At 38.3% G+C, this 19,299-nt stretch overlaps 1 protein-coding gene across 11 annotated transcripts in view; it reads left to right on the top strand.

Annotated features, from left to right (window-relative positions):
* Positions 1-19,299, top strand: part of UNC80 (unc-80 homolog, NALCN channel complex subunit) — a 243,086-nt gene that overhangs the window by 149,091 nt on the left and 74,696 nt on the right. For all 11 annotated transcript variants that reach the window (XM_030853253.2, XM_060301889.1, XM_060301888.1 and 8 more), the window contains exons 29-32: positions 2,789-2,896; positions 4,078-4,216; positions 17,467-17,648; positions 18,269-18,400. In XM_030853253.2, the coding sequence (XP_030709113.2) occupies positions 2,789-2,896; positions 4,078-4,216; positions 17,467-17,648; positions 18,269-18,400 (561 nt within the window). The remainder of the gene's footprint in view (positions 1-2,788; positions 2,897-4,077; positions 4,217-17,466; positions 17,649-18,268; positions 18,401-19,299) is intronic.

The raw sequence follows: 19,299 nt of genomic DNA, 5'->3' as shown, positions 1-19,299 counted from the left end.
CAGCAACCCCTGCTTTATTCATCTTGTACTTAGACTGAAGTCTCAAGGTTGCATCATCATTTCTCAGCCCCAGTAACCATCACTAAATGAATCAGACTCGGTCCCCTAATTCCCTAGGACAGGAATTTGATGGGCCCAACCCCTCCTCTTTCTGATCCAAACACCACAAGTGATAATTCCCTGGACAGTTAAAGGATAGGTTTTGCACTAAAGATTTTATCTGAAGTTCTACACCATCCCATAGCAAGCATGTCCCAGTATCCCTGCCAGCTCTTGGGACTGTATAATGTCCTCCCACTGCCCATAGCTTCCTCTGGTAGATCGACTCAACAATGAATGACGTCCTCTATTAGTGATAAATTCTGTCCTTCAGTCTTGGGTTACTAGTTTTGGTTTTCTTTGCAGTCCCTGATTGATGTGTGTTTCCAACCACCACCTACATCTCACAGTCCAGTGAAATTTCTAACTCTTCAGGAACCACTAATGGTTATAATTATATAATATGGTTATAAATGCCTTCAGAACCAGCCTCCTACTCCATCCATTTTCTTACTCTCTTCTAGCCAAGTTTTACACCACGTTACCAAAGCAAAAAGCAACTGATGATAATGTTGTTAGTCTGAGTCAGGGTCACACCAGTAGAGGACTTTAGGGACCTCACATAGGGTACCCAAGTGCCCATCACATGTGTACCCATCTTTAATACCTGTTTTCAGGCCTGAACAAGTCACTCAAGAAGAGTTCCTAGCCCATCACCCTAGTGTAAAAGCCTTTCCAATTCCCTTCCCTTTCCACTAAAACAAACATCCTCATATCTTGAAGCCAGCAGAACACACCAGGCTTCTTAAGGAAGCATGCCAGGATATTAAATATTTGATATTTGAGAAGCTTGACTTATACCTTCTGTCCCCAGCAGATAGGATTAAACAGAAGCCTACATTTCACAGAGTGTGAGAAACAGACATAAATGTTTGTCCTTTTTCCTCTGAGTATTTTTCTGTATCTGCTTGCTTAAAATTCCTATAAATTAATCAAAAGTATTGTTCAAAGGTAACCCTGAAAAGTTAAAGTGTCCAGCCAAAGGAGAAAGCAATAAAATATTTTCAAAATTTAAAAATCAATTTTAAAATAACTCTAACAACCTGGGGAATATTCATCATAAAATCACAGTGAAATGAAATGTTTAAAACTGTGTACCACATATATAGCATCGTCACAGCTTTGCTAAGATGCCTAGGGGGACAAAGGGCTGAAAGGAGCCAAATAATGGCCATCACTGAGTTGAGGATTATAAGGATTTTTATTTTCTTCTTCATAGTTTTTTTGTATTTTCCAGGTTTCTGCAATTTACATTTTTTTATAAATAGAATAAAAGCAGAAAGATGCCACTTTTTAAATACCTTGATTTTTTTACAAAGTCAGATACACCTCTATATTTATATGGAAAATGATTGCCATATATGATTTTAGAAGTTTTCAAATTATATAAAATAAACATGATATTTATGCTATATTTTGCTTTTACATTCACAGGGGGGAAATAAAGCATTGCAGGATTTCTCTCCCCAGATGATTTTTATTCCCAAGCAGGATTTCTCTCTCCAAATGATATGTGTTCCCAAGTATGTGCCTCCACTTTTTGTTTTTTTTAAATCTTTAGAAAACACAGCAAGAGCTCTGATTCATTTGTTTCCAAGTAGATTCGTTTAAGAGTTCATTCCATACTGGTCACATAACAGATGCATTGTCTTGGGTCTTTTTGTCAGAGTTTTGAAAGACTTCCTTGGAACATGCATGTACTTTTTAAATTTGCTTTTTCTTTCAAAATATCTCCATCTATAACACTGTGAAGCTCTGTTCAGAAATTCTTAAGGAGTTCAGTTGCTTTCCCTTGGCACTGAGGGAGAGAGTGTTTCATTGACATGTCACTGGAAAAACAAATGAGCATTTATACTGTGCAAAGGGATGGATTCCCTGTTTGCACAGCCTGGAGTGCAAAAATGGAGGCATCAGGACTCAGGATAAATAAACAAGGGCCTGCCACCGCTGGAGCAATCATTCTCCCAGCTGCTCTGTCCACTCGATTCCTTGGCACTTAGAGAGTCAGGGGAAGAAAATGTCTCCTCCGTGTGTATGCAGATGTCAGGCTTATTCTGGACCCCGGTTGAGGGGACAATTTAAAAGAAGAGCTGCTGCCTCCAATAGACAAGTATGGGTTTTTAAACAAACAAACAAACAAACAAAAAAACACTTTACCTGGATGATGGATGCTATGAACTCGTACTTCGTTGATGAGTCTTTTATCTTTCACTTCCTAACACTCTTCTGTGAAACATTTTCTCTTCCAAATAATCAACTTGTAACATCCAACCCTTTAAAGGGATTATTAGAGAGAGTGGCTTTTAACTGGCAATATTTAAAAAGATTTGTGTTTTTAACAGCTTGGTGGAATATAATTAGCCCTGAAATGGAAATCAGGAGATCCTGTCCTTTCCTTATTCTACTAATAACCAGTTTTGCAATTTGGTCAAGCTACTCCACCTCTCTGGGTCCTGGTCTCCTCAGTGGTAAAAGAGGAGTTTGTTGCTAAATACCCCTAAGGTACCTTTTCATTACAAAATTAACTGCTTTTATCACTTTCAGAAAGTGCAGGCCCATAAAAAGTCCTTACTGAAATCATCTGTTGCATTAGAACCAGTTGGTTGTTTGGAGAATTTGGAGGAAAACAGCACTGTTGGGTTTTGAGAGAACACAACACTCTTCCTCACCTATCTTATGTTCTTTCCAGTGCTCAGATAAATCATGCCTGAGGACACCTTCACTGAAAAAGAGAGTTTCAGATGCCAACCTAGAGGGGAAAAAGGACTCTGGAATGCTGAAATACATCAGACTACAGGTATTGATGCATGGATCAGAAATGTTCACGGAGCAGTAATAAGGAGGGAACTCCAGATATCTTGTTTACTAATGTTTGGGACATACAATGCCAACTGGCACAGTGTTGGCATAAAGGCCCTCTAATTTGGTGAGCAAGAATGCTACCAAGTATGCAAGGAAAAATCCCTTCTTGCTAGACAGCCAACTTCCATAGAGACAAGGCTTGGGGGGCTTGGCTAGAACCATGCCTCTTCCCACTCTCTCCACTCTAATGGAGCCAGCTTCCCACCAATGTGTGGTAGCGACGCTCATAGGTCTTGGAATGAGACAGTCAGGTTTCAAATCCTATACCTGCTGCTCTGGCTCTGGGACCTTGGGCAAGTTAACTTAATTTTTCTCAGTTTTAGTTGCCTAATCTCTAAAATGGGGTTTTAACACTAGACCCATCTTAAAGAATTATTGCATGGATTAAAAAAGATAGTATATTTAGCTACTTATCTAGTGCTTGGCACAGTTATATTGTTATTACAACCTAAACTCTAAATCATAATACTTTTCCCAGGGGAAGAGAAAAAAAAAGTTTCATGTTTTTCTAGAAAGTGTTTTAAATGATGGTTAAAGACCTAGACTTGCCCCAAACCTACATTTATCACCAAAATTATTTGAAATAATGGATTAAATGGGATTTTGTTGGCTAACCTGGAGCAATAACCACAATGTATAATGTTGTGAAGGGAAAATGCCATCCAAGTTCACTGGCTTAGAAAACTAACTTTCTGAATGGGACTCCTTTATAAATTAGAGGCTGATCACAGTTTCCAGTGGAAATCAGCTTCTAACAGGAAGGAAGATAAGATGCTATGAAAGTCCACCAGGACTTTAAACACAAAGATATATTGGCTGGAGTCCTTCTTTCTCACAGAGCTATACTTATTCTACAGTTTATTCCCTAGGTGGTTGCAAATTAATTTTTGTGGTGAAAGTATTATAAAATTAATATGATTTGGGGGTAATTATACATCAACTAATAGGGTGTAAAGCTTATTATACATCATGCCAATAAATACGCTCCCACTTTAGAACGTATTTTAAGGTCATTTAAGGAAAGCAGAGAGAGGGGAAGTGACACTTAACACTCTAGAGGAGTACAACAATCAGTGTCTTCAAAGATTTTACGACATCATTTCCATCTTTTTCCAGGTGATGAGCCTGTCGCCTGCTCCCTTATCTCTGCTAATCAAGGCAGCACCGATTCTGACGGAGGAGATGTATGGAGACATCCAGCCAGCTGCCTGGGAGCTCCTGCTCAGCATGGATGAGCACATGGCCGGGGCAGCAGGTAAAGAAAGACCACCTGGGACTCTGGTCCTGCCGCCACTCATCCCAGCGTCTAAACAAGAGAGAGGCACATTCATTCCATTTTCACCCTTAGGTCAGATTGCTAGCAATGGCTGGACCTCTAGACAGAGCTGTGCACTAAACAGAAACAGGCCTAGGTTCTGTGTGCACCCTTTTCATGTCACTGTATAGTTTGCACAAGGGCAGCATGTCTCTCCCAAGATGTTCCCAAATTATAGAGAATGATTTCCCCCAGAACCTACATTTTCACTATATTTCACAAAAGATAAAATTCTTTTTGTGCGTTGTGATTTCCCAGATTGACCATGAACAACCATCATTAATTTTATTAAATCTTATGTGAGTAATAGTCTGTGTTCAAATCACAATATCAAAATAAATTTGTGAAATTTAAGTGATGTGTCCAAAGCCACATAGCTAACAAATGGTAGAGGTAGAATCTGGATTCTTCATCGTTTTCCATTTTTTGTGCATATTCCTTTATTTTATAGTTATTTTAATTGAAAATGCACATGGTTAAAATTCAAATAATATGAGTGTATGAAGTTTAAAAGTATCACCCTCTTTCCCATGACTCCCAGTCCTCTTTCTCAGAGGTGACAATTTTTAAATTTCCCAGGAAACCTCTAGGGTAAACTACGCATATATATATATATATATATATATATATATATATACACCTATGTATGTATATATTACGTTTCCTTTTTCACACAAATAGGACATACCATAAAGACTTCCGCATTTTGCATTTTGCATTTTTATCTAGGAGACTTTTTTAAGAGTTTATTTGAACAAAAATTGATTCCAGTCAGGCAGTGCCAAGCTACAAGTGGTTAGGAGCACTCCACCAAGAGTAGCTCAGGAAGAGACTTTTATAGAGAAAAGGCAGAAGCAAAGAAAAGCAATTATATATTGTCTGTAGCATAAAGCCTAGTTAGCTGTTTGTGATTGGTTATCCTTAGCATTTTGATTTGTAACCTTGAGGTGTTTATAGGCATAGATTTTGGTTTGCTTATGTAAGCTGCCGTGGCATTAGAGCCACCTCAGTCTAATGGTCTCCTTTTAAAGCAACTTAACAATTTCCCCCTTTTGGTCATCCTCTCATATGTGAAAAGTTGACCAAAAATTAGTATTAATGCCACTCTTTGTCACCATCAGAGTTAAGTTTCTCTTGTCTCATTGTGAAACTCATAGTAGATTATGATGTCATGTCCATGGAAGAATTGTTTTGCTGTTCATCTCGTTGTTCATCTTGTTCCTGTTTCTCCAAGCACAGTAAGACCAGCCAACGTACTGCTGATGGCTGTGAACATACATTTAAGACCGTTGAGAGAAGATAGCACACCACAGAGACTACAGTGATAACTATTAGAAGGATAATATCAAGAGACTGAAGTGTACTCCTTAGCCAGGGCCCCAGTGAACCAAACTAGCTAGTATCAAATAAATCAAAGGATGTACCTGTTTAACCAAGTGGCTTGTTTGTTAATTTTCTGTATTTGCTACAATAGTAGAGATATTGATCAGGGCGCAGCAGGAGACATTTGCTATGGCACATGTTCAGCCAATAACTAATCTAAAGCAATTCTATTATCTAAATTTACCTTAGCAAGAAAATCTTGGGACTTTGGTTGTTCAGCTACGGCTTTAGCAGTAGATTCATCAACAGTTGCCAGAGTTAAGGAGCATTACCTTCCTATGCATTAACAGAGAAAAAAAGCAAGTAGTGAAAAGGCAAAAGGAATAAACATTTCATATTGGTGTTAAAGACCTTGATCTGCAATCTTGGGAGACAGCTGTCTACCACAAGGTGCCATCTGCCTCTGGGTAAGAACCTCCTTAGTCAATTTTAATTTTAGGTCTCCAGCTGGTATGCAGTTCCAAGAGTTTGGAGAAGCCCTTTTTAACTGAGGGATGTGGACCCAAGGTTCAATTCCATGAAGTTTTCTAAGTAGTTTTAATTGTATATATTGATTAGAATTCTTAATACTTAGAACTGTTTTTTCCTAGTGAAACTAAGATGTAAGCAATTGTGGAGTGTCTGTTATACTAGCATTCTGTGAGTTGGCAAATTTATAAATACATTTCACGATTTCTGGAAGTATATTCTTTCTTAGTAAATTTTTCATGGTGGCACAAAACATGTTTAGTAATAAACGCAAATATCTTTAGTGCCTCTGAAAAGGAAGCCAAAAGTAGATAAAGCTATGTTCAGTAATTAATGTTTCAATATTGTATCTTATTTGGAAATGATCTAGATATTCAATGAATATCCATCATTTAACTTATCTCAGCATAACTTTAAGGTTTCAAGTTACCAAAAAGATTTTAGAAACTATTTTTAAGTAGACATACCATAAAGCGTAATGTCGAAAAATTTATTTATAAACTTTTTACTTTTTTAAAAAGTAAACTTTTATTTACATCTATTTAATTTATTTGTTCTTAACAATTATGTTTAGAATATTCATGAAAATTTCGTGAGACATTAAACAGATAACCATCATTTTAAGTTATTTTTCTTTCTGACAAATTCTATAACATGAGTTTATTTGACTTTTAGTAAACCTAGGTAGGATAAAAGTATTATATTTAATGCTAATAACTCTAAAGACATACCTATTTTGATTAAACCAACAAACTTAAACCACCTTTTATTTACTGAAGGTTATCCTAGATCAAATGAACTTGAAAAAATTTTTGGTTAGTTTCTGGATTTCTGAGAGTATACTTGATTTATGTAAATGCTTGTTTGTCTTTAAGCCAATTAATAGAGCTCTTTACACATTAATTTTGGCAATACCATCCAAAGGTAGAAAAATATCACACATCTACAACATACGAACAGAGATATACATAAACATACAGACAGATGCAGAGATCTTATAGCTTTAGTTTTAAAATTTTGGCCATGAGACAGGTATGATAATGCAAAACTGACTAGTTTATAAAAGAACAGTTGGATCTAAATTGTGTTTCTGGCAGATAAAATAAGTTAAGGTTACCTGCTCAGATAGCTAAAACTTTTACTAATATTTGTGGGAAAGACTTTTAAGATTTTTCATTCACTTAATTTCCAAAACAGCTCCCTTCTTTTTCTGATAAGAATTACTTCCATGAAGTTTACATTTCCAGAGATGGCTTTGGGTTCCTAGAGAAGACCAGGTAGAACGTTTATATCTCAAAGGCACAGAGAAAAGATATAAATTTCTCCAAAAAAGGCTTTTGTTTCCTAAATCCAGTTTTTTTTTTAAACAATATCTGCAAGCCTTTTGAGATAAATAGGGGAAATTTGGGGACAGGTAAAAAGGATAGGTGGGCTTTGAGTTGTTCCTAGAGCCACATTTCTGTTCTTACAAAGACTTAGTGTGTTAGACAGTTGTTTTTAATTCCTTGAAAGATTGGGTTGCAGCCTGACTATCAAGATGCTGACCCAACCATCCAACTACATTATTCTTAGTTTTCTTCTTTATTATCAGGGAGAAGAGCTCTAAGATGGAAATCCAAAGATTCCTGCGTTCTAGAGCTGTGTGTCTTTGGAACGCTTCAGTAAATCCTTCTACAATGGCTTCAGCATGTTTTTCGTTCCCTCTGGGTACATAATTTTATTTTAGGTTAGGGGAGAAGGCCTGAAAAATGGTTCCTATCAGGCTCTGAATATCAGCTTCCAATTTGGTCAACTTCTGACTATAGAGCTAATTAAAAAAAATTTTTTTTTTTTCAAATATCTTGTCAGGTTCGAGCGAGACAAACAGTAAATATTCCTGGCAGTATTGAACTACCCCATGAGCACAACATCCAGAGCCACTCCCAAAGATAGCCAAAAGAAAGAAGGACTTAGACAGTTCCCCTGAGAGCTGGCAATGGGAGGACCCTAGCCACAAATGGAATGTAACCCACATTTCTGCCTGGCTATATTTTTGAGTTCCCCAACGTGATGATTGCCAAGCTAAGTTCTCAGGACAAAAAATGAGATGGACAAGAAGGCAATAGCTGTCCCCGGGAGAGAAAGGATCAATAACCTTTTTTTTTTTTTTGGTAATTTGGAAAGGAAGCGGCAATGTGAAATTTTACCTTCTTCTCTCAACCAGCCACCACAGGTAGAGAGGTCTGGGGGAGCTGACGTTAGTAAAAATTCTTACTCTTTGCCGGCTTCTGCCAGTTTTCCCAGGGTGATGTCTGCAGGCTCCAGAGTGAGGGAGGCATTCCAGTGGGTCTCATCCTGGTCACCAGTAACTGTAAAGGAGGAAAAGTAATTTTCCCTCTACCCTTAATAGTGAGTGCCTGGCTGAAATACATTTTCCTCTAGGATAACTCATAAATGGATAGGCTTATCTAAGATGGTTTAAAGTTCTCCACTGTGGCCAATGTAATTCAAGATTATCTTTGGTATAGTTAACCTACTCGTTCCTTAAAAAAAAAAAAAAATTCTGTTCACCTGAGACCTCACACTAGACTCAGTCCAGTTTTAAGTCAGACCCAGTCTCACCCTGGATCCAGTCTGGTTTCTAAATTGGAACCAGTCCATTCCTGAGCCCAGTCTGGTTTTTAAGTCTGACTCATTCCCGCTCCAGCCGGTTTCTGGACCCAGCATGAAAAAGAAAGGCTCAGATAAAGTCTGCAAGCTCATAATACAAAACCTTCAGTGCTAGGATTTGAGAGGGACTTACCCATGACCTCCAGAGGCAGCGAGAAAGCAGCAAGCTCCAGGTCTCAACAGATACCTATGCTGGGTTGCTCATTGCTCCTGTGGGCTGTTGGGGGGGGTCTCCTTTGGTTCCCTCTTCTGACACCAGAACTGTTAAAAGGTAAACTGAGGCATATTAAAAATTTGAACAAAAATAAATTTGAATTGAGAAATGCCAAACAAGAAGTGGTTAAGAGGTCTCTCTAGGAGACCATTTTTAACATCAGTCTATAAGTTTACCTATTCTTTTTAATGGCTACCAAATATTCCATTGAATGAATGGATATAACAGTTTATTTAACCTGGACATTTTAGTTGATTCTTGCCTTTTGCTTTTTTTATACTATGCTGCATCAAATGTCTTTGTAAAATGTCTTTGTTCACATTAAGTATCAGATTTTCGCTTCTCTACCAAGTATTTTTCAGAGAGAAGGGCATGCTCCCTAAATATGGGACAGCCATGGATATTTTCATGGACGTTATGAACAGGGAGACTGAGCTTTAAGAAAAGCTAGAAGGAAGAGGAAATGGTGTATGCAAAGCCACATGGGGTGTGGAAATGCACTGGGTTGATTTGGAAAGCCTGAGGAGGAATTGAGACTGGGGTGGCTTTTGTAAAGAGGTTGCTAGTCTGTAATATTAGGCAAGTGAGCAGGTCTCACATTGTAACAGACCTTGAACAACAGGGTTAGGAGTGTGGACTTTCCACTGAACTGTGGTAAACCACTCAGGGGTTCCGAGCCAAAGAGTAATGTTGCATATAGTGTTGAATTATTACCAAGTTTAATGTGGCAGCAATGAGTGGAGTGGCTTGGTTTTAGAAACAGTGATTTTTAGATGACGAGGAGACATATCAGTGGTGATGTGACACTAAAGCTAATGAGAAAGGCCATAGCTAGAGAGAAACTTGGGAAAACTTGATGTTTGTGGCAGCTGAAGCAATGAGAGAGGATTATTTCCAGGGGAGAAATGATTCCGGGGGAGGATGATTTCTTGGTATAGAGGAGAGGGCTAGAGGAATGAACACTAGGCCATTGGCCTTCTCTACCTTCAAAGGACAGGAAGAAGAGCTGACCAGCAAAACCCAGAAAAATGCCCAGAAAAGTAGAACTTAAGTAATCTCAAACCATGGAAGTAGAGGAAGATCCTTTTCAAGGAGATTGTTATGAAAGTGTTAAAAACTGAAAGAAAAGAAATGCTGTAAAAATACCACTGGATCTGCTGATTAGTGAGCATTACAAGAAAACTGTTTCAGTAAAGAGATTGAGGTAGAACTCCAACTGCAATGACTTAGAGAGTGACGATGGGGTTTAAAAATTGAGACAGAGTACACTTTAAAGAAAAGTACAGAAAGGAGAAAAAGTGGAAATTTAAGGAGGTGGTAGGATTAAGAAACAGATTATCTTACTTGATCCTCATAACAATGATTGTATAAATGAGCAAAATCCAACTCAGAAGGTTGAAAGGACTTTTAACCAAGTGCTCACAGCTCAGAATTAGCAGACCCAGGAAATCAAACCCAGATCTTTTGACTACAAATAGATGCCCTTTCCATATACCACTTTGCCTCTAAAAAATAAAATATGCTTTAGAATTCTGTAGTACTTTTCATGTCACAAAGCACTTTCTCATACGTTATTTTCTTCTAACAACAAATTAGGAGGCAGATATCAGCAGCATCCTCATCCTCATTCTCATCATCATCATTGACATTTTACCAATAGAGAAACAAAGGTTAAGAAGTTAAGAGGCTTGGCCAAGATCAATAGGAGAGAAGTTTCAGAGCTGGGATTTAACCCCAGTTGTTCTAACAATTGCCTGAGCATGTTTTGAGGATCTTGGAAAAAGTACAAGAGAGTTTTTAAATTATATTTTTATGATCAACACTGGCTCCTCCATCTATGCTACAGAGTGTATTTCTTTTCCTTATTATTCATTGACTTCGTAACTTATCATAGCACTGATCTTTCTCTTATTCATATTTGGCTTTCCCCCCAAAAAACAACAATGGTATTATGGTTCATGAAGTCTCTTTTGGTTTCTCAGTCCTTCTACCTCTTGGAAGGGTAGATGTTTCTAATAGAGTCTACCTTATGAATGTTATTTTTATTATTTAAAATTTTTAACATCTTTATTGGACTATAATTACTTTACAATGTTGTTTTAGTTGATGTTGTATAACAAGTTGAATCAGCTATACTTATACATATATCCCCATATCTCCTCCCTCTTGTGTCTCCCTCCCACCATCCCTATCTCAACCCTCTAGGTGAACACAAAGCACTGAGCTGATCTCCCTGTGCTATGCAGCTGCTTCCCACTAGCTTTCTATTTTACATTTGGTATTGTATATATGTCCATGCCAATCTCTCACTTTGTCTGAGCTTAACCTTCCCCCTCCCTGTGCCCTCAAGTCCATTCTCTATGTCTGCGTCTTTATTCCTGTCCTCCCCCTAGGTTCTTCAGAACCATTTTTGTTTTTTTTTTAGATTCCATATATATGTGTTAGCATACGGTATTTGTTATACTCTTTCTGACTTACTTCACTCTGTATGACAGACTCTAGGTCCATCCACCTTAATACAAATAACTCAATTTCGTTTCTTTTTATGACTGAGTACTATTCCATTGTATATATGTGCCACATCTTCTTTATCCATTCATCTGTTGATGGACACTTAGGTTGCTCCCATGTCCTAGCTATTGTAGATAGACCTGCAATGAACATTGTGGCACATGACTCTTTTTGTATTATGGTTTTCTCAGGGTATATGCCCATTAGTGGGATTGCTGGGTCGTATGGTAGTTCTATCTTTAGTTTTTTAAGGAACCGCCATTGTGGCTGTATCAGTTTACATTCCCACCAACAGTGCAAGAGGGTTGCCTTTTCTCCACACCCTCTCCAGCATTTCTTGTTTGTAGATTTTTGATGATGGCCATTCTGACTGGTGTGAGGTGATACCTCATTGTAGTTTTGATTTGCATTTCTGTAATGATTGGTGACATTGAGCATCCGTTCATGTGTTTGTTGGCAATCTGTATGTCTTCTTTGGAGAAATGTGTATTTAGGCCTTCTGCCCATTTTTGGATTGGGTTGTTTGTTTCTTTGCAATTGAGCTGCATGTGCTGCATGTATATTTTGGAGATTAATCCTTTGTCAGTTGGTTCGTTTACAAATATTTTCTCCCGTTTTGAGGGTTGTCTTTTCATCTTTTTATGGTTTCCTTTGCTGTGCAAAAACTTGAAGTTTCATTAGGTCCCATTTGTTTATTTTTGTTTTTATTTCCATTTCTCTAGGAGGTGGGTCCAAAAGAATCTTGCTGTGAGTTATGTCATAGAGTGTTCTGCCTACGTTTTCCTCTAAGAGTTTTATAGTGTCTGCCCTTACATTTAGGTCTTTCATCCATTTTGAGTTTATTTTTGTGTATGGTGTTAGGGAGTATTCTAATTTCATTCTTTTACATGTAGCTGTCCAGTTTTCCCAGCACCACTCATTGAAGAGGCTGTCTTTTCTCCATTGTATATTCTTGTCTCCTTCATCAAAGATAAGGTGACCATATGTGCATGGGTTTATCTCTGGGCTTTCTGTCCTGTTCCATTGATCTATATTTCTGTTTTTGTACAAGTACCATACTGTCTTCATTACTGTACTTTTGTAGTATAGTCTGAAGTTAGGGAGGCTGATTCCTCCAGCTCCGTTTTTCTTTCTCAAGATTGCTTTGGCCATTCGGGGTCTTTTGTGTTTCCATATAAATTGTGAAAATTTTTTTCTAGTTTTCTGAAAAATGCCATTGGTAGTTTGATAGAGATTGCATTGAATCTGTAGATTGCTTTGGGTAGTGTAGTCATTTTCACAATGTTGATTCTTCCAATCCAAGAACATGGTATATCTCTCCATCTGTTTGTATCATCTTTAATTTCTTTCATCAGCTTCGTATGGTTTTCTGCATACAGATCTTTTGTCTCCTTAGGTAGATTTATTCCTAGGTATTTTATTTATTTTTGTTGCAATGGTAAATGGGAGTGTTTCCTTAATTTCTCTTTAAGATTTTTCATCATTATTGTACAAGAATGCAAGAGATTTCTGTGCATTAATTTTGTATCCTGCTACTTTGCCACATTCATTGATTAGCTCTAGTAGTTTCCTGGTAGCATCTTTAGGATTCTATACGTATAGTATCATGTCATCAGCAAACAGTGACAGCTTTACTTCTTCTTTTCCAATTTGGATTCCTTTTATTTCTTTTTCTTCTCTGCTGTAGCTAAAACTTCCAAAACTATGTTGAATAATAGTGGTGAGAGTGGACAACCTTGTCTTGTTCTTGATCTTAGTGGAAATGGTTTCAGTTTTTCACCATTTAGAACAATGGTGGCTGTGGGTTTGTCATATATGGCCTTTATGATGTCGAGGTAAGTTCCATCTATGCCTACTTTTTGGAGGGCTTTTATTGTAAATGGGTGTTGAATTTTGTGAAAAGCTCTTTCTGCATCTATTGAGATGATCATATGGTTTTTTCTCCTTCAGTTTGTAAATATGATTTATCACATGGATTGATTTGCATATATTGAAGAATCCTTGCATTCCTGGGATAAAACCCACTTGATCATGGTCTATATCCTTTTAATGTGCTGTTGGATTCTGTTTGCTAGTATTTTGTTGAGGATTTTTGCATCTATCTTCATCAATGATATTGGCCTGTAGTTTTCTTTCTTTGTGACATCTTTGTCTGGTTTTGGTATCAGGGTGATGGTGGCCTCGTAGAATGGGTTTGAAAGTGTTCCTCCCTCTGCTATATTTTGGAAGAGTTTGAGAAGAATAGGTGTTAGCTCTTCTCTAAATGTTTGATAGGATTCGCCTGACAAGCCATCTGATCCTGGACTTTTGTTTCTTGGAAGACTTTTAATCAGAGTCTCAATTTCAGTGCTTGTGATTGGTCTGTTTATATTTTCTATTTCTTCCTGGTTCAGTCTCAGAAGGTTGTGCTTTTCTAAGTATTTGTCCATTTCTTCCAGGTTGTCCATTTTATTGGCATATCGTTGCTTGTAGTAATCGCTCATAATCCTTTGTATTTCTGCAGTGTCAGTTGTTACTTCTCCTTTTTCATTTCTAATTCTATTGATTTGAGTTTCTACCTTTTTTTCTTGATGAGTCTGGCTAATGCTTTATCAATTTTGTTTATTTTCTCAAAGAACCAGCTTTTAGTTTTATTGATCTTTGCTATCATTTCCTTCATTTCTTTTTCATTTATTTCTGGTCTGATCTTTATGATTTCTTTCCTTCTGCTAACTTTGGGGTTTTTTTGTTCTTCTTTCTCTAACTGCTTTAGGTGTAAGGTTAGGTTGTTTATTTGAGATGTTTCTTGTTTCTTGATGTAGGATTGTATTGCTGTAAACTTCCCTCTTAAAACTGCTTTTGCTGCATCTCATAGGTTTTGGGTCATCGTGTTTTCATTGTCATTTGCTTCTAGATGTTTTTTGATTTCCTCTTTGATTTCTTCAGTGATCTCTTGGTTATTCAGTAACCAAGAGATCACTGAAGATCTGTGTCATGCTGTCACAGATCATGCTCGCATCAGATATTAGTAGTGTATTTAGTATTTAGTAGTAGCCTCCATGTCTTTGTATTTTTTACAGATTTTTTTCCTGTAATTTATATCTAGTCTCATAGCGTTGTGGCCAGAAAAGATATGTGATACGATTTCAGTTTTCTTACATTTACCAAGGCTTGCTTTGTGACCCAAGATATGATCTATCCTGGAGAATGTTTCATGAGCACTTGAGAAGAAAGTGTATTCTGTTGTTTTTGGATGGAATGTCCTATAAATATCAATTAAGTCCATCTTGTTTAATGTATCATTTAAAGCTTGTGTTTCTTTATTTATTTTCATTTTGGATGATCTGTCCATTGGTGAAAGTGAGGTGTTAAAGTCCCCTGCTATGATTGTGTTACTGTCGATTTCCCCTTTTAAGGCTGTTAGCATTTGCCTTATGTACTGAGGTGCTCCTATGTTGGGTGCATAAATATGTACAATTGTTATATCTTCTTCTTGGATTGAACGCTTGATCATTATGTAGTGTCCTTCTTTGTCTCTTGTAATAGTCTTAGTTTTAAAGTGTATTTTGTCTGATATGAGAATTGCTACTCCAGCTTTCTTTTGATTTCCATTTGCATGGAATACCTTTTTCCATCCCCTCACTTTCAGTCTGTATGTGTCCCTAGGTCTGAAGTGGGTCTCTTGTAGACAGCATATATATGGGTCTTGTTTTTGTATCCATTCAGCCAGTCTATGTCTTTTGGTTGGAGCATTTAATCCATTTACATTTAAGGTAATTATGAATATGTATGTTCCTATTACCATTTTCTTAATTGTTTTGGGTTTGTTATTGTAGGTCTTCTCCTTCTATTGTGTTTCCTACCTAGAGAAGTTCCTTTAGCATTTGTTGTAAAGCTGGTTTGGTGGTGCTGAATTCTCTTAGCTTTTACTTCTCTGTAAAGGTTTTAATTTCTCCGTCAAATCTGAATGAGATCCTTGCTGGGTAGAGTAATCTTGATTGTAGGTTTTTCCCTTTCATCACTTTAAATATGTCCTGCCACTCCCTTCTGGCTTGCAGAGTTTCTGCTGAAAGATCAGCTGTTAACCTTATGGGGATTCCCTTGTATGTTATTTGTTGTTTTTCCCTTGCTGCTTTTAATATTTTTTCTTTGTATTTAATTTTTGATAGTTTGATTAATATGTGTCTTGGCATGTTTCTCCTTGGATTTATCCTGTATGGGACTCTCTGCACTTCCTGGACTTGAGTGACTATTTTCTTTCCCATATTGTGGAAGTTTTCAACTATAATTTCTTCAAATATTTTCTCAGTCCCTTTCTGTTTCTCTTCTTCTGCGACCTCTATAATTCGAATGTTGTTGCATTTAATGTTGTCCCAGAGGTCTCTGAGACTCTCCTCAATTCTTTTTGTTCTTTTTTCTTTATTCTGCTCTGCAATAGTTATTTCCACTGTTTTATATTCCAGCTCTCTCATCCGTTCTTCTGCCTCAGTTATTCTGCTATTGATTCCTTCTAGAGAATTTTTTAATTCATTTATTATGTTGCTCATCATTGTTTGTTTGCTCTTTAGTTCTTCTAGGTCCTTGTTAAACGTTTCTTGTATTTTCTCCATTCTATTTCCAAGATTCTGGATCATCTTTACTATCATTACTCTGAATTCTTTTTCAGGTAGACTGCCTATTTCCTCTTCATTTGTTTGGTCTGGTGGGTTTTTACCTTGCTCCTTCATCTGCTGTGTGTTTCTCTGTCTTCTCATTTTTCTTAACTTACTGTTTTTGGGGTCTCCTTTTCACAGGCTGCAGGTTCGTAGTTCCTGTTGTTTTTCGCAGCTGCCCACTGTGGGCAAGGTTGGTTTAATGGGTTGTGTGGGCTTCCTGGTGGAGGGGACTGGTGCCTGTGTTCTGGTGGATGAGGCTGGATCTTGTCATTCTGGTGGTGTTTTTTGGGGATGTCTGTGAACTCATTATGATTTTAGGCATCCTCTCTGCTAATGGTTGGGGTTGTGTTCCTGTCTTGCTAGTTGTTTGGCGTAGAGTGTCCAGCACTGGAGCTTGCTAATTGTTGAGTGGAGCTTGATCTTAGCATTGAGGTTTAGATCTCTGGGAGAGCTTTCACTGTTTGATATTATGTGGGGCTGGGAGGTCTCTGGTGGTCCAGTGTCCTGAACTCGGCTCTTCCGCCTACTTGGCTCAGGCCTGACACGTGGACAGAGCACCGAGACCCTTTCAGCCACACAGCAGGCTCTTTATGGCCCTCGTCTTCCTTTCCTCAAGCCACCACACGTCAGCCACTTCTGCGCCCTCAGAGTTTCCCAGTGGCGCCCACTCACTAGATGATGAATGTTATTTTTAATATAACTAATGGAACTGAGACAGTTTTGGGGTTTTTTTGTGTTTTTTTTTTGCAGTACGTAGGCCTCTCCCGTTGTGGAGCACGGCTCCGGACGCACAGGCTCAGCAGCCATGGCTCACGGGCCCAGCCGCTCTGCGGCATGTGGGATCCTCCCAGACCGGGGCACAAACCCGTGTCCCCTGCATCGGCAGGCGGACTCTCAACAACTGCGCCACCAGGGAAGCCCACTGAGACAGTTTTAAATGGACATTTTTATGTACTGTCCTAGGGTTACTCTGAGATGACTCTAGCCATTTCTTAAAAAGGATATTTCAGCTTGTAATTTCCTTTCTTCATTTGCTTCCTCTGGCATCTACTTTTCACTGTCAAAGGAAACTTTGCTTAGAATGAGTTTTTCTACTGCAATGTCATGCTGTCACAGATCATGCTCGCATCAGATATTAGAAGACTGTGGGAGGCACAAAGGATGAAGTCTGCTTTCCAGGTGCTGAAACAGGCTTTGCTTTTGCCAGCACTGGTGGCCTGGCTCTTTAGCTCAGTAGTTATTTTCAAGAGACAGAAGCAGTTTCCCCAGGAATCATGCAGAATTAAGAGATGCGTAGCTGATGAACTGTCTTTGATGTTGACTGTCTTTAGCGGCCATGTTCCTGTTGTGTGCGGTGAAAGTCCCTGAGGCCGTGTCTGATATGCTGACATCAGAGTTCCACCACCCGGAGACCGTGCAGCGGCTGAACGCTGTCCTTAAGTTTCACACGCTTTGGAGGTTTCGCTATCAGGTCTGGCCCCGGATGGAGGAGGGAGCACAGCAGATTTTTAAGGTGAGGTATACATACACGGGCCTCTCACTGTTGCGGCCTCTCCCGTTGTGGAGCACAGGCTCCAGACGCACAGATCCAGTGGCCGTGGCTCACGGGCCCAGCTGCTCCGTGGCATGTGGGATCTTCCTGGACCGGGGCACGAACCCGCGTCCCGTGCATTGGCCGGCAGACTCCCAGCCACTGCGCCACCAGGGAAGCCTGAGATACTTCTTTTTCTCCCTCTCTGATTACATAAGTAAACCTGACTCATATATGAGTGAATTCTTGTCCTTAAAACAAATTGAAATGTAAGAATGTAGAGTCAGAAAATCAAGTTTCTATAAACCTCAAGATTTCAGCACCATCCCCAGAGGTAAGCACATAGAAGTTTGGGGTGTAATCTTCCATACATTTTACTATATAAACACAGATGTTCTTTGGAAGATGGGGTGATTAACACAAATAGAGATCATATAGTTGAAACGCTTCATTTTATTAATGAGTAAACTGAGGCCCAGAGACGTTCTTCATGTGCCTTATAACATCCTGTGCTCTAAAAGATTATGTCATAATTTTGCTTCAGACTCATTCTATCTTATTTTCCATCTTACTCACTTCATTCTTCTGATATCAACTAACAGATCCCGCCTCCCAGTATAAACTTCACCCTGCCCTCCCCAGTGCTTGGAATGCCATCTGTCCCGATGTTTGACCCCCCTTGGGTCCCTCAGTGCAGCGGGAGTGTCCAGGACCCCATTAATGAAGACCAGTCTGTGAGTAACAGGCCCTTTCTTTCTAATATCTTCAGGCTCCATGGTATACGTGTAAGAGAGAACAATGGATGTGTGAGACAGTTGTCATAAGAATGTAATAACAGCGCAGAAAATCAACCACAAAAGGCCTTTAGTTCTTGAGATAGAAGGAACTGACATCTGGGGTGAGCATTTGCAGACCTCCAGAAGCCAAAACAGTTTTGTTCCATAATCATAGAAGCAGCCACCTTATAATAAAAGCTACTAAAAGCATTAGGCATTGATTTCCTAGCCAAAGGTAGTGCTTTTGCCTCTCTTTATTATAAAACAAACAATTCATTTAACCTACATAAGCTACCCAAAAGTGAATGAGATTGACTCTGGATGAATAAGAAAAAGAACTGAGTTTCCTGCTCTTGCTGTCCTTGTTTGGACCTTAGTCTGTTCTTTACCTTATTGATCATCAGTATCATCATCAGAAACATCACTCTGAGAGCTCAGGTCTTATGCTCTTCTAATACATTACTGCTGTAAGTAATACAATTTATAAACAGTTAAGTTTAGAACCCAGTCTGTTTATAAACAAGAACCAAGAATATGTGCCTTTTGAAAAAATAAATCTTCAAAATATGCCTTTTTCACCTGTTGCATAGCATTTTCCTAACTTACAAATAATGTAGAAAATTTGGAAGATAAAGCAAATATAGATATACACAAATTCATGATTATTTCCTTGCATAATTTCCCACAGGATTTAGGGCAATTGGTATGTGAATATTAAAGATTTCTGATATATCTCACAAAATATCCCCAGGATGATTGTACCATTTTACCCTTATATAACACAATAGGAAAATGTCTTCTTTATTCAAATTAACTAGTATTATTTTTTAATGCCACATTGAATGGCAAAAAAACAA

This window comes from Globicephala melas, chromosome 7 (genome assembly GCF_963455315.2).
Source record: "Globicephala melas chromosome 7, mGloMel1.2, whole genome shotgun sequence".
NCBI classification, from domain to species: domain Eukaryota; kingdom Metazoa; phylum Chordata; class Mammalia; order Artiodactyla; family Delphinidae; genus Globicephala; species Globicephala melas.
This window is presented reverse-complemented; position numbering and strand designations above follow the sequence as displayed.